At 40.8% G+C, this 16261-nt stretch overlaps 1 protein-coding gene across 3 annotated transcripts in view; it reads left to right on the top strand.

The window, feature by feature from the left end:
- The window catches only part of MEGF10 (multiple EGF like domains 10), a 155296-nt gene extending 139496 nt beyond the window's left edge, over positions 1-15800 (top strand). For 2 of the 3 annotated variants that reach the window (XM_074328540.1, XM_074328541.1), the window contains 7 exons: positions 2034-2162; positions 4310-4546; positions 5625-5752; positions 7500-7623; positions 11766-11810; positions 12644-12850; positions 14125-14476. In XM_074328540.1, the coding sequence (XP_074184641.1) occupies positions 2034-2162; positions 4310-4546; positions 5625-5752; positions 7500-7623; positions 11766-11810; positions 12644-12850; positions 14125-14327 (1073 nt within the window). In that variant the 3' untranslated portion in view covers positions 14328-14476. Of the gene's footprint in view, positions 1-2033; positions 2163-4309; positions 4547-5624; positions 5753-7499; positions 7624-11765; positions 11811-12643; positions 12851-14124 lie in introns of all 3 variants that reach the window. The other variant, XM_074328539.1, reaches the window with a different exon arrangement.
- The last annotated feature ends 461 nt before the right edge of the window (positions 15801-16261 follow it).

The raw sequence follows: 16261 nt of genomic DNA, 5'->3' as shown, positions 1-16261 counted from the left end.
GGTTGACTTCCCCTCCCAAAGACCTGGCCGCCTTGGGATCCTTGCTGGCTGCCTTTTCTCTCAAAATTTTTCTTCTGAGTAACTACTCAGTGCTCTGGGTGGAGGGGGCATGACCGTATGACTGAAGACAGAATTCAAGTTTTCCATCTGTTCATCCTGGCTCCCTCTTCCCTTCCTTACTTTTGGAACATGGCTGCTCAGAGCTTTAAAAGAGCCAGTCAAGCTTTCTTCATGGCAAAGGCAGAGCCTGGGTCTCACACGGAAGGAGACTGCATTGGGTGGGGCCAGGCTAAGTGTGCAGGAGTCAGAGAGGCTGGAAGCCCAGGGCTAGCCTCACTATGGGTGAGTGAACAAGTCCATGAAGACACTGCCATCCTTTGCCAACTTTCTCTAGAAAGTACTTTTATACTGTTTCTGCTAAAAACTTCTCTTCTTAATCTTCACAACCTTCAAGACAATATATTGCCTTAAAATTCTGTTGTAAAAATCCCATCGTGGGAGAATACGCTCTGTTGGAATTACCCATCCTTGGTTTATCCATTTCCGCCTCACCAGCTATGCTTCAGCTTACAGAGTTAGGAGAACATTTAGTTTTAGACTGAGTATTTCAAATTAGTTTATTGTTCTTTTCCTCTGTGACTTTTGGTGTTCAAGAGGAATAAATAAGGGCTTATAGCTTATGGGGCTCACTGTCTGATCATAATGGCAGAAAAAGGTATAGGAGATTTCCCTGCCACCAAAATGTCCATTCTTGGGAGTTACGCGGCTGTAGGAACAGTGTGGCCTGGAAAGATTGATCAGCATAGCAGGATGTTGGCAATAAAGCATCAGTCTCCCTGAACCCCTCCAGCACCTCGCAGCACCACCAGACAGCGTGGTTGTCTCAATCTTATGTGCTAAACCCTAGAATACCTTTGCATATCCTCCTGCTTAGCAAATATAGCAAGTGACATCCAAGAAGCAGCCTAGACAGAGAAGGCCCAATTTCAGTTTTGCTCCATTAGTTCATTTAATCATGAAACGGCTACTGTCACACAGTTGCCTACACACTCCTTTGTGTATATAAGTATTTTGTGTGTGTATACAAATGTCTAAACATGTGTGAACATACATATATGCAGAGAAACCAGAATAGCCTCCTAACTGACTTTCCCTTGAATGGCAGACTGGTTATGGTCTTATTAAATAAAAGCCTCTTAAGTGCTTCCATGATTACTCTGAACATCAAATTAAAATGTCCCTATGTTTGGAGACTTCTCCCAGTGCTCATTTGTAAGCAGAAAGCCTCTGTTGGACAGAGAAATCTGATAATAATAGCACATTGCCCCCTGCTGCTCACTTTACCAAAAACATCAATCACTGTTTTGTCATGATTTTTAGATGTAACGTGCCTATGCTATTCTTTGAAATTCATGCCCAAATTTAGTAAGACTACATCATAAAAACCCCACTATTTCAGTCTCTCAGCCTTCCACCTGCAAATCCAAACTTTGAGCCATTCTGTGGTAAGTGAAGTTCTTACCTAGAAAATTGACAAAACTTGCCCCCTCCCTCTTCCCCTACTTCCAGCTAATCCAAGTCAGAATGTGAGAGGGTCCCTGAACCTACATAAAAATACACTTGTTCTCAAGGAAGCATTTCTAGTTTATACTTTTTGGTCGGGTCCCCTTCCATCTCACAGTTTGGCCTGGTGCAATCATCTCAAATTGCCCCAGCGATGATCCTCATCAGTTCCTTTGGGACGTCACAGACTCTTCTACACACCCATCTGGGAAGTGGGTACATAGAAGCTGAAAGTGTCAGGAGCTGTAATGAGGGGCTCAGTCTCCAGCCCTGTATCACCTGGCATGTGCATCCCACTATGAGTCAGGGAATGCTGGCCAGCTCCGGAGCATCCTGGTTGGTACAAGTCTGGCCAATAGGGATTCCCTGAAAGGGCTGGCCTCCAGACAACAGGATCATCCAATAAGAGACAGCCTTGCCCCAGATTCCCAAGGCTGGAGAGCTATATTGCATTTTCATTTCCTTCTCAGAGTGCCCTGCAGGAACATATGGCTATGGCTGTCGCCAGATATGTGATTGCCTGAACAACTCCACCTGTGACCACATCACTGGGACCTGTTACTGCAGCCCAGGATGGAAAGGGGCACGATGTGATCAAGGTAAGGATACTAGGAAGTAATAACTACTGCCTCGTATTGTATAACCTCCACTACCACCCAACATTAAATATTTTCACCTGTGTTATCTGATCTAATCCTCATCACTCTGCAAGGTATCACTGGTCATTTATTTAGCTGTCAGATGCATGTCTTATTGTTGCTGTCCCGCAGCAACACAAAGTATATGATCTGATAATATCTGACATATGTATATATCCATGAAATCATCACCACAATGAAGATAATGAATATATCCATCGCTCTCAAAAGTTTCCCCATGTCCCTCCCTGCCACCACTACCCCCTAGATCCCAGGACATTCCCTCACTATAAATTAGTGCATTTTTCAGAATTTCACAGAAATTGAATTATACTGTATACTTTTTTGATTTTGTTTACTCCACGTAATTATTGAGAAATTAAACCATGTTGTAGTGTGTGTCAGTCGTTCAGTCCTTTTATTGCTGGGTAGATTCCATTGCATGGATACACCATAATTTGTCTGCCCACTCACCTGTTGATGGGCATTTGGATTGTTTCCAGTTTTTGGTTATTACAGATAAAGCTGCTGTGAACAATAGTGTACCAAGTCTTTGTATGCACATATGCTTTCGTTTCTGTTAAGTACATTTCTAAGAGTAGGATGATTGGGTCCTTTGGTAGGCATATAGTTAACTTGTTAAGACCCTTGTGCCCATGGTTTTTAGCTAGAGTGTGTGTCATAATCACTTGGGAATTCTTGTTCTATACATGGACGCACCTGGGCAGTTCTGATTCCCGGTGAACGGGGCCTTTGAGAAAATGCTTCTGGTGGCTCTGAAGCATGGTCTCCAGAGAGTTCCTACTGTGTGCTGGGCTCCTCGGTCGGTAATAAGCATGATAAGCATCTGGGGTGTAAAGGCTTTAGAAAATCCATACAGTGATGTAGGTGAAGTCATCTCACACTGGAGGCTATGTAGGTACTCATGTCATTTTCCTTCATAACTTTGACCTGCTCATGATTTATGTTTGACTGTCATAATATAGGAGGCTATAGTCCACGGTCACATCATTATCATGTATGCACTGTAACCACACTGCACTGACCTTGGTGCTCTGTGGTTCAGGGCAGACTGTCTTCTCAGGAGGTCTAGCATTAAGAATCATAAAGTCATAGGGACATTTGAGCTGGAAGCCCCTTCATGAAGGCCAGTTTCCTTACTTTCAGATGATGAAACTGCAGCCTGTGAGCTTAAGGGAAAGTTCAGAATATCTGGATCAATTTTTTGTTGTTGTTGCCAGGTTTCTTAACTCTTAATCCATTCCTTTTTTTTTTAAATTATAATTTATTGGGGTGACAACGGTCAACAAAACTACATAGGTTTCACGTGTACAATTCTGTAATACATCATCAATATATTGCATTATGTGTTCACCACCCAGAGTCAGTTCTCCTTCCATCACTATATATTTGACCCCCTTTAATCCGTATCTTTAGTGTCCTTACTTGATGAAACGGGAGGAAGAACTGTGGAAAGCTGAATTTTGAATGCTAATGAGTAAAATTTTAGGGTGATGTTGTCAGGTATTATTGGGACAGACCTTTCTGTCATAGAATATAACTGCATAAAACACTATCTCCTGAGGTAAAAGGTATTTTCATATCAGGATAAGGAAGATCCTGACCTTGGACTGGAGTTATTCTTGCTTGGAAGGAAAATCGCTTTACTGTTACAAATGCTAAGGGTAGGCATAAAATTAAGTTAGGCTGCTGAGACATTTACAAATGAGTCCCTCAGATGCTTACTACTGTATAGGAAAGCACAATAAAAATCCGATGAAGTATTACTCCCAAGTAATTGTCAGTCATAATCTGGAATATGTGAGAAGCTTCCAAATCCTGCTGTTGTGTCTTGGGGCTCCGGAACTCCTGTCTCTTTTTTGAGGCTTAGAGCAGCCTTTCTCTGGGCACAGACAAGCCAACACCATCCGAAAATGAGGTATGTTTGTTTTCCCTTCCTGTTTTGTTTCCAAAAGTTTCCAAATTAACATTTCATGAACTGAAAATATCCAGGTCTTAGCACAGTGGGAGATTTTTATAACTAGAGATCAAACATTTATTAAGTACTTTGTCATATTTCCTCATATCTCTTTTTCGCCCTTTTCTAGCTGGTGTTATAATAGTTGGAAATCTGAACAGCTTAAGCAGAACCAGTACAGCTCTTCCTGCTGATTCCTACCAGATCGGGGCCATTGCGGGCATCATCATTCTTGTCCTGGTTGTCCTCTTTCTACTGGCGTTATTCATTATTTATAGACACAAGCAGAAGGGAAAGGAATCGAGCATGCCAGCAGTGACCTATACCCCCGCTATGAGGGTCATGAATGCAGACTACGCCATTTCAGGTAAGACTGGAGCCATGAGAGGCATTTCAGTCCTTGCAAAGTAAGGTTTCATCCTGGTGCTTCGAAACTGGGTGTTTAGTGGTGCTGTCCATTGTTACTGTCAATTCGCCTTGAGGCAATTTTGTTTGGAAGAGATATGTTGTTAGAGATGTGTTTTATAGGTTAACAGTAGTAAAATCATCACTGTTGTCTTCTATGAGGGTTTTTTAATTAGATTCATTATGTGGTTGCTTTAGACTTTGGGAATTTCAACCTGGAAGAAGCTTTCCTGGGCACCCAGTCCCAAGCTTTTGTCATTATGTGGGGGGCATGGAGGAGAGAGGAGAGGTGGCTGTAACTTTACCAAGGTCATGGAGCTGACTAGGGATGAGGACCAGGTCTTTGATCTCTGGCCTTGGGTTCTTTCCATTGTTCCTTTCAACCTGTCCCTTGGCCAACGAGAATGATTAACTTCACAGCAACCAAGTTACATAAGAAACAGTTTTGCTTTTAGTAAGATCCAGGGCAGTTCTTTAAGAAAACTCCTTTGAATTTTCCTTTCTGGCACAAGTCCCCATAAAAGTAAATTTTTTAAGTGACACGCTCAATCATCAGAAGAAGTAACCACTCAAACTGAGGTGTTTGGAAACTTAAAATATTTATTAATTTTTCGGCAATCACTGAAGGATTTCAAGGGGGTCACATGTTTATAAACACACTGATTCTGGAGGAATACATAAAGTAACTGACTTACTTAGTAGTACCTTTCTAGTGCATAATACTGTGTCAAGAACTCAAGTGTATAAAATAGAGGAAAGTGACAGCAAAAGTAGCTTCAAAGAAATGCCTTCCCAGCTTGCACAAGCCCCAAAGCAAAGAGCAGTTAGTTACCTGTGGATATTTTCACACTTTTCAGGGAGGCAGGTAGGAAGGCAGACTCCTGCTGCTTCTAGCAGCTTTGCTGAGTGTGCTGAGCAGGAGGGTATTCTGCCCAGCTTGTGATGTGGAAGCAGTCCAAACATTTGTTCTTGTTCATTTGCTTCCCCTTTTTCCACTCAGATTTTTCGGGAGTCTTAACCGTTTCCTCCTCTTCTTGCAGAAACCCTCCCTCACAGCAATAGTGGCAATGCTAACAGCCATTACTTCACCAATCCCAGTTACCACACACTTACCCAGTGTGCCACGTCCCCTCACGTCAACAACCGGGACAGGATGACCATTGCAAAGGTGAGAAGAAATGGCTCACACCGCTGAAGGTGGGCAGGGGAAAGAGGAAGGAACAAGAAGGTATCTAGGGCTACTGTTTGCCAGATGCCATTCTAGGGACTTCATATCATTTATTCCTCTAAACAATCCTGTGTGTATTAGGATCTCAAGTTTAATGACAAAAAAAACTGAATAATGGGGAATTTAAGTCACTTCCAAACATAGCTCCCCAGCTAGTGAGTGAGGCAGCAGTGATGTAAGTCGAGGTCTCCATGTCTCTACGATTTGTACTATTTCCATTGCACCTCTTTGGAAACAAATGTTTCTAATATTGCATGAGGTTTTAAAATAATGCCTCACAGCAGACCTACAGCCGACTCAAGCCTGGGTAAAATTGCCAAGTGTGTCTTTTCTGACCACCTGTGTTGTGCGGGGCAGCCTGCGGGGCCTCTGGTCCCGCTCCCCACATAAGAACGCAGGACATGGTGAGGCCAAAAAGGAACACCCACAGAGCCATAGATAGGGGAGTCATACCACTATAGTCTCTCTGGCGCCCGGCGAGACACACGCAGTAGTAGCCACATGATCCTCAGTCTGCCATTCACTTCTCTGCCTGCCAACCAACCAATCAATCAGCACAGCCCCGCAGTTACATCAGTAGCCAATTGGCTAACCGGTTACAGCTGATGGCTAACCAATCACAGTTGATGGTCATTCACTACCCAAGCCAGCACCTCCCCACAGGAGGTGGAGAGCCTGGAAACTGCTCTCTGAGACTGTCCCCACAACCTATCTGCTAGTACCCTTTCCTGGCCACCTGTACTTTCATAACAAACAATAACAACAATAATATGTATTTATTTAGGTTGAACCACATGAAATTGCAGTTTTGTAGGTCAATGATCAAATAGGAACAATATGCTGAGCATTTCTAATCATTTTACAAATAGAAATTCATTTACTCTTCACACCAATTCTGTGAATCAAGAGTGATTCTTATCCCCATTTTATCTATGCACAGAGAGGTTGGAGACCCAGGGCTGTCAGACCCCAAGCTGCTTCTGGAGACCACCCAGCTCACCCCAGGTCTCTCCCACATTGCTCTGAAATCCCAAACATTTCTCCCTCCCATTTGCACCCGGATTATATTTCCAATCTCCATGGTCTAGTCCAGCTCTCCATTAGAAGAAAACTAAGCTAATTTAATTAATTCGGTTGCAATTAAGTTAATGCAGCTGGATTTTAATTATAGCGCCTCATAGTTAAATAGCACTTCACATTCTCCAGAGACTTTCATATTCATCATTCCATTTGTTCTCATTCACATTCAGGGAGAGAGGCAAAGCAGATAATCTTATCCTCATGTTTGTAGCTAGGAAAGCTGCTTGGAGTTGCTTGTGACTCATACAAGAGAATACAGTGTTTGATTGGAGAGTTCAGACCAAGACTTTGGTTTTTCTCAATTCAAAGTTCCATGTGTGTAAATCCAAACAGGATCTAATTGGCACAGAGTATGTAAAAGGAAGAAGTTGAGGCAGTAGAGGCAGCAGTTGAGGCCAATGGACATGCACTCCTGCTGCCGGCTGGGTCCCACCAGGCGGGAAGCGCTCATCCCGCCCCCCGTGCCCCCTGCCCCACTCCCACCCAGCCTCATTTCAGGACCAGTCCTTGATACCTGCCATGGACTTACTTTCCCCAGATCAGTGAGGCAGTGCTGTGCCACACTGTATTCTCTTTTCACATCTTGTGTTGTTTATATTTTTAACAGTCCAAAAACAATCAGCTGTTTGTGAATCTGAAAAACGTGAATCCTGGAAAGAGAGGCCCAGTGGTGGACTGCACGGGTACGCTGCCCGCGGACTGGAAACACGGCGGCTACCTCAACGAGCTCGGCAAGTTCCCCCAGCTCCCACCCTGGACAAGCGCCTTTATCTTTAAGTCACCTCAGATAGTCACAGATTTATGTTTGTGCCAAAGCGATCTATTGACAGCATTCATGAACAAACAAAATGATAGACTTACACCTGTCCCAAGTGCCTTATCTATCCAACATTGATTGGGTTTCTACCACGCGCCAGGTAAAATGAGATAAGGATCTCTGCCTGCTTGTAGCTTACCTTCTAACTCTACATGTATTAACTTAATTCTCATAAGTACTCTACCAAGTAGGTACTATTATTACCATCATCATCTCCATGTTACAGTTAAGAAACTGAATCATAATGAGGTTCAGTAACTTGTGCAAAGTCTCAAAGCCTATTAAATGGTAGAGCTGGGATTGGAACCTAGTCAGCTCAGTACCAGGATCTGTGCTTCTCTTTGCTCTTGAGGCATACTTGAGGCCCTTTTCCCTTTTAGGTGAGGAGGTGGCGATATCAACGAGAGTATAGTAAGTCAGTGGTTCTCAAGCATTTGGGAATCAGGACCCTTTCACACATTTTTAAAAGGTGGACCCCGAAGAACTTCTGTTGATATGGATTCTATCTATTGATATTTACCATCTTACAAATTAAAACAGAACATTTTAAACAGTCACTTATTAATTTATTTTTAATAACAGTAATCTCATTTCATGATAACATAAGATGCATTTGATGAAAAATGTCTACGATAAAAAAAAGCAGTGAGGAGAGTGGCCCTATTTAACACTTGTATAAACCTCTTTAATGTCAGCCTTAATGGAGGACGGCAAGATTTTCATTTTGTGTCTGTGTTCAGTCAGTAGTGACCTCACACTTGGTTTAGCTCCTGGAAAACTCCATCACATACCTGAGAAAGAGAGTAAAAAGTACAAACAATGTTGTTGTATTATGATGAGAAAAGTTTTGATCTTGTGACCCTCCTGCAAAGGGGATGGATTTCCGGGAGCACAGGTGAACTGTCATGATACCCCACTGAGTATATGGTGCCATTTCCAAGCGTGTGCACCTTATTTTCAAGGTGGAGCTTGGTGATATAGTAACTAACATGTATGAGGTACCTTGTTCGTAACAAATCCTTTCATGTGTATTTATGTGGTGGTAAGGTCACCATAAAACCCAGTTAAGTTTGAATTTCAACTAAGCAACAAATACTTTTAATGTAAACATATCCCAAATGTATGGAGCTTGAGGTATACTTATACTAAAAATTATTTGTTGTTTCTCTGAAATTTAAATTTAACTGGCCTTCCTGTGTTTTTATTTGCTAAATCTGGCACCCCCTACTAGGTGGGCCCTTCCATGAATATTGTTTTATTGAAGAAAAACGCTGGGAGGCACAGAGAGGTTAATTCTCTTGTCCAAGATTTCATGGAGAGAAGGGGGTAAAGTTAGGTCTCACGTGGTCTTCTGACTGCTGCCCCTCTGATCTTGCAATGAACACCATATACGTCCAATCATCTGAGCCAGATGTAAGAACCAGTCCCTGTGGCCTCTGAAATCCCTTCTTACTACAGAAATGCAAATGTCTAAGCAGGAAAATAAGTACAAATTCTCAACTGTTATCTGCATTCTACACCGTCATTATCAATAGGATATGTATTTTTGCACACTTACAGTAAAATTATTTATGTAACACACTTATTCACAATACATTTATTTACAATGTACTTATTGGTGAAATTATTTATCATTAGGGAGGCTTTTTAAAAGTCTAAATTACATTAATAATTTAGCTCAAACAAGTACTTGAATTAATACTCAGTAAAATACCACCGAGTACTCCTGAGGGAAGAGTCCTCTGTTCCACCTTCACTACTGTAGTTTGTTCTGATTCCAGAACACGCAGTCACTGCAATGGTCACAAATCTCTGCTTTTTGTCTCAATGAGACCCAAGGGACTGATTGTTGGGAACATAAAATCTTCATTGGAAATTCTGGATCTCCTTGGTTTGTTCCATTCCAAGAGTAATTCTGCATTTAATGTCCCTTTAAAGTTGTTGCACAGAAAAAGTCTTCTCTTACAAAGAACAGAGCAAGGCACATTACAGTTGATGAAGTGTGTAGGTGTTTTAAATGGTGGGAAAGTTGTGGTGATGTTAGCTGAAAGAGCCCTGAACTTGACACAAAAGCTGAGATCAATTCCTGATTCTGTTATGTGACGCTAGACTAATAACCCTCTCAAAATTGATTTGTTCATTTATAAAATAGGGATAATGATCGTGTCCTGACTCGTTGTATGAATTAGATTAAACTGAGCATTTGAAAGCACCTGTCCAGGGACTGGGACATATGGGAGTTTATGAGGAAACTTACCTGCTCCCTTGTTAAAATAGCACCCGATCTTCCAAGGCAGTGAAGAGAGAGAATCTGGCAGGGGTGTTTTGTCTCACAGCCCAACTCTTGTCCCCTAATTTACCATCTGCCCCAAGCTGCTTTCTTTAATCCCTTGGGGAAGGCTCATTGCACAGCTAAAGCCAAGGTGTACATTTAACAAGACTTTGGTACAGTTTGGAAATGGCCGAGGGAATTTAGCAAAGAGTAACATAGACAGAGTTTCTTGATAGGGAGCTCTTAGAGGATCCCTTTACAAAGTCTGGACATCCTCAAGACCACCCTCAGGATCAATACTTTGCTAGAAAAACTCACAGAACTCACCAAAAGCTGTTATACCCATGGTTATAATTTAATCACAGCAAAAGGATACAGATTAAAATCAGCCAAGGAAAGCGACAGGGACAAAGTAAAGGAAAATTCAAAGCATGAAACTTCCAGTTGTCCTGTCCCAGTGGAATCACGGAAAGAGCTAACTTTTCCTGACAACAATATGTGACAAGACACAAAGTATTGCCAACGAGAGAAGCTCACCTCAGCCTTGGTGTCCAGCGTTTGTATGGGGTTTGGTCACATAGACTTGTTGGCTGTCCATGTGGTTGACCTTTAGTCTCATCTACAGGTTGAGCTGATACCATGTGACCCAAAACCCCTCCCATAGATCACTTTGTTCCATTATCCAGTGTAGCCCTAGTCCCCTCCAGGTAAATAAAACACTGGGCGGGGCATTCCAAGGAGACCTCCCAGGAACCAAGGGCAAAGGCCGGACCTCCCTTTGGTAAGGTTAATTCCTCACTGTATATTCTTATCCTGCCTCCCTGCCTAAGTCAGTGTCTTTCCCACTGGCTGGAAGTTTGGCTAGACTTCACAGCCCAGACCCAAGAGAGTGTGCCTGAGAGAGGAAAGCATTCCTATTTCGTGTCCCACGGTGACATATTAGACACATCCTGTCCCTTTAGTAGATCCTCCCTCTTTCTCCACAGAAGTGTGCCCCCATAGACATCACCACCAGAACTTAAGTTTAACATCACTCTAAGAAATACATGCACAGTGGCAGGGGTCATTTATTTACCATTTCTCATACTTATTTTAATGTCCATCACAAGTTATGACTTTATTCTGTTTTTAACCTAATTGTCTAACATTCCTTTAAAAGCTCATTGAAAAGACCTTGGAATGCTTACAGATAGACTGAAGCTGGGGGTATACTGTATGGTACAGTAAGTGTTACAGTAATTGACACACGGTTCATTTATTTACGTGGCGCTTCAGAGTTTACAAAGCCTATGCTCTATTTCACTTAATGATTGCCACAACCCCGTCAGGCGTGGAAGGCAGGTTTTGTTTCCCTCCTTTTAGAGATAAGAACACTGGCACTCAGGGAGTTCAACATCTTGCCCATAGTCATGTGGCTGACAAGTGAGGAAATTGAAGTCCTTTCTCTGAGTACTAGTCCTGGCTGTGTCCTGTCCACTGTGCAACCTTGAACCAATATACTGATTCATCTGTGCCTCAGTTTCTACCCTGTATTGAACAGCTTTCCCAAAGTCACTGTACATGAGCAGGAAACTGATCAGAATGATATATGCATATTTTTAATTCTAAGTACAGGGGACATCTGGCACGAGTGATCTGGTATAAAGGTTTGAAAAGCAGCAGCCTTGGTTATTTCCTGCAGTGGGTGCCCAAACCATTTCTCTCCATGACCTTGAAATATTAGATGGGCTTTCTCTTGCTTTCAGTTCTCAGTGGGTATTTGTTTTTTTCTTCCTTTATCGCAGGTGCTTTTGGGCTTGACAGAAGTTACATGGGAAAGTCCTTGAAAGGTATGGTGTAAATCTGAGGAAGAAATACATTTATCAGAATGACAATTCTTAAAACCATTTTTACCTCAGAGACTGAGGTAATTTGCCAAACGAGCAAGAGTGGCAGTGTAAAGAAAATGTAGAATTGTTGGTGTGGTTAATTATTCCAACAAACACACTTGACTGATATATCAAGAGAGTGGCCATAGGGTCTAGTGAGAGCAGAAACCTGGGAGGACAAAGGTTTCAGTTTGTTGGGGAAACACTCGTATTTCCTTCAAAAGAAATATGGCTAATAGTGAGAGAGAAATGTAAGAAAGGAAACAGCAGGGGAAATAGGAAGAGATCAGCAGAGTTCCATGCCCACTGAGGCCTGCTCTTCAGGAGGAGTTTGAGTAACAACTTCAGGGCCCCAGTATTGAAGGTGTACAAGGAATCCTCACAGCACAAATGCCTTCCTCACCATAACAGAATCTTCTTGTGCGCCTGGGGCCATCAACAGATGGTTTCTTGATTGAAGCCTTTGAGAATCGGAGACTATTAGTAAAATAGAATGGAATTCATTTTATTTGAATGTGATAATCAAGATGAAATTAAATCCATGATGTTTACATTGGTACTCACCTTAGAGAAGAACTTAAAATTACTTGATAGTCTTTTATGCATTATAGCAATTTTATAGAAAATTATCTCCAAAATAAGTGGAAAACATACGCATATAGCATTATTTTCACTGTATGTAATTTAGAAAACTAGCTACAAAGAAAACCTGCCCAAGTAAATTATGGCCAAGAAGAAAAATAACATTGTTTATCAAACAGCATTTGCTTCTTTGCCCCCCATCTCTCTTCCAGACTTGGGAAAGAATCCTGAATATAATTCAAGTAACTGCTCCTTAAGCAGTTCTGAAAACCCATATGCCACTATTAAAGATCCACCTGTACTTATCCCCAAAAACTCAGAGTGTGGTTATGTGGAGATGAAGTCACCAGCTCGGAGAGATTCCCCGTATGCAGAGATCAATAACTCAACTTCAGCCAACAAGAATGTTTATGAAGTTGGTGAGTTCTCCTAACCAGAGAAAGAAGCTAGTATAAGAATTTTTAAAAAAAGGAAAAAAAAACAATTATAAAGTCTTTGAGAATGCAACAGCAGTTCATATCAACCTTATTGAAAAGAATAGCTCATGTTTTAAATGTAAATTGTGTTTACAATTGGTGTCAAATAAATTATTCAGGGAAAATATTATTTAGAAAATTCAAAGGAAGTTTTGCTTATCTCCCACCTGGTCATCCATCTTTCGTTTTGTAACCATAGTGAATATTTTAGCACACATGTGAAATAGCATATGTATCATATTAGCAAATATGTCACGTTAGCCAAAACAGACGGTTCCAGTGGATTAAACAGGTGGTTTCAATTCCTGGTTGCATTCATTATATTAATAAAATGCTTTTAGCAGAATGAAAACTTTACTTTTAAATTTGTCTAGTATATCAGTAATATTCTCAGTTGTGAATCTGATACAAATGAATAAGAATTCAATTTAAAATTAGAGTAATTTTTATTGCCCCTTGCAAATACCATTGAGGGAAAGTTAAAACATATCAGAGCTATCATTGGCTAGATAGTAGGGCTATATATTTTAATTTTTCTTTCTATTGCTATATCTCAGTATTTATGATTTAGACTTTTAAAAAATGCTCTACTACTTGTAAATGACGTGGCTAATTTAGCTTTAGTCACTAATAATTCATTTTATGCTCCAGACGTGTCACTGAAAAGATATATAACTATTTTTAAAGTATTAAGACAGCTTTTTTAAATGAAAGGCTTAGTGAACTAGATTTCTTTTTGAAAGGTCAATCACAAGTCCCCTTCGAACTGTCCCATAAGCCCACCACTGTTAGATGGGAACTCACCTGAGAGCCTGAATCCTAACGTTGTGAACCTGTGTTTCCATGAATTGAGTTAAACTGTAAAGACTTCAGTCTTCTTACCTGTAGAATAAAGGGTCTGCACTAGATTCTATCTCCAAGCTTTTTTCAGATAATGATTTAGATCCAGAGTTTCTGTATATTCCCTTGATGTCTTCATCCCAACCGTACAGTCATCCTTTTGTTCTGAGCACCGTTTTTGTGTGTCCATGGGTCTGCCAACCACAGAGTAGCCACCGCTATGTCACGATAAAAGGAACATTTGTTTTTAAAAATAACATTTTCTTATATTTTTATGAAAGCTCCTCTTGTGTGTTGGATAGTTGTAAGAAATGCCATATTCTATTTATTAAAAATTTTTCATTGATGATAAATTAATGTGTCCATGATTGTCACAGAACCGACAGTGAGTGTTGTCCAAGGAATATTCAGCAACAATGGGCATCTCTCCCAGGATCCATACGACCTCCCAAAGAACAGTCACATCCCTTGCCATTATGACCTGCTACCAGTCCGAGACAGTTCATCCTCCCCTAAACAAGAGGATGGAGGCAGCAGCAGCAGCAGCAGCAGCAGTAGCAGCAGCAGCAGCAGCGAATGACACCAAAGGACCACTCGGTAGCCACTGGAACCCTTTCCAGAACTGCAGTTCAATTCTTCTCCATCCTTGAGTTTGCCACCATTTATGAATGTTAATCTACATGGTAGGCAATTGCTGATGTAAACCAGAAAGCTCAACGCTGAGGCTGGCTGACCATAGGTCCTTTTGTACAGGTGGCTTGGAAGGAGATAATCAATGTGAGTTCCCACTCTTGTTAGTTTTAGAACTGCACCTATGAAGCATGACTCACTGTAAAATCTTGGCTACAAGCATGACCTTGCAGACCTCCTTCAGACATGGGTTGCAGTGGACATTGGTATTACTGCTTGAAAAATTAAAATTTAAATATTTTCTTTCTCATTCGCATTGTAGAGCTATACCTAGGATTGTGCAGTTTACCATAAAATTTAGTGTGAGTCACTAAACATGTAGAGGAAAAGGAGCATTTTATTGAGTCCTGATTGTTTATGTTTTTTCCGCTGAACTCAGAATTGTAGGGATACTGTGAACCCAGGAGGAAACATTCTATCGAATGGCATAACTGGTTAGACTTTGAATAAACTCTAGAAGTGGATAGCAAATTTAAATATGAAAACCTAGGCTTTTTTAGAATGAAGAAATGTACCATTAGAATTATTTTAGAAATACTAAAATTATTACAGGAATCAGTATATGCCAGGCAGAGGTGAAATTTCTGCCTGTCTGACCCTTGTCCCACTTTAAATCCATGACATTATTCTGATCACTGTCCCTATCACACACATTCACCACTAGAGATCCATAACATATCAGTAATTATTTCATAAATATAGAAATGAAATAATTTTATTTTTGACAGACTGGATTGAATGAGTGTATAATGATTGGAAAAGTTGTAAATTTTAAGTGTGAGGAGACACTTAAGGTTTGTAAACCATTAGTAATACATGCTGTAATATAGAATTAGCAGAAAGTTTTTATTAATTTCTCCCTAGAAGTGACTGAAATATTTTTGTGCATATTTGAGAAAAGGGCACTTTTCTTTTATTAATTGTTGATTTAGAGAAACTATGCTTAAGCTGGTCTTTTGCATTGCTAATATGACATGTACCCCATTTTTCTTTAATTTGTATTTTCACGTTTAAGTTGTATATTCTATGTTTTGTAGTGTTTGAGTTGTTAATGAAAAAATATTATATGTTCATTGTTTCTTGTATTATTGCCACTTATCTTTTTGCTTGATAAAAATGAATTGTTTTTTTTTCTTTTGGAGGGAGGAGATGAAAATATATATCGACTCTATTGAAATTGGTCATTACTGAAATAGTATAGAAACCATAGGTGAATGGCTTATAATTGAAATAGAGAAGATTTAATATTCCAAAGTGGAGTTCCTTTTGATCTGTGCATTCTGAGTCTTGGCCAAACCAGGAGTAATGGGAGCAGGAAGCTATCCTTACTGAGTGAGCACCACACACCGATCTCACTAAAGACCTTCATTAGGGTTGATCATCCAATCTGGGATACTTCTGAGAGTGAATGAGGACATTATTAATAATTATCCTACAATGGACTTTAATCTAGACTGTTCCAGGCAAACCAGAATGATGCTCGTCTTGTGCATTCTTATCATGCAATAACGTTTTTCACCCCAAGGCAGTTGTCTCATGAGAATGCCCATATGTTGCAGAAAAGCCGGTTTCTCTTTCTTTGACCTATGTGAGCAAGCCGAAGGGCTGAAAGACTGAGAAAGGAAACAACTTCATAAGAGAAAACAGGGGTCTTCAATCTTTTAAAGACACGCACTGTGGTGTCCTGTCTCGTGAGTCAATGAACAATATGTACTGTGCACCTGTTCTGCCAGTAGTATGCATCTCACATTGCCCCTGCCAGTTATCAAGTTGAGATGTCCAGTGATTTCATAGTGCACACCTGCCCCTGCGATGGTGGTTTGG

This window comes from Rhinolophus sinicus, linkage group LG03, assembly GCF_036562045.2.
Source record: "Rhinolophus sinicus isolate RSC01 linkage group LG03, ASM3656204v1, whole genome shotgun sequence".
NCBI lineage: Eukaryota > Metazoa > Chordata > Mammalia > Chiroptera > Rhinolophidae > Rhinolophus > Rhinolophus sinicus.
Note: the sequence above shows the minus strand (reverse complement) of the source record. Positions and strands in the feature narration are given on the sequence as shown.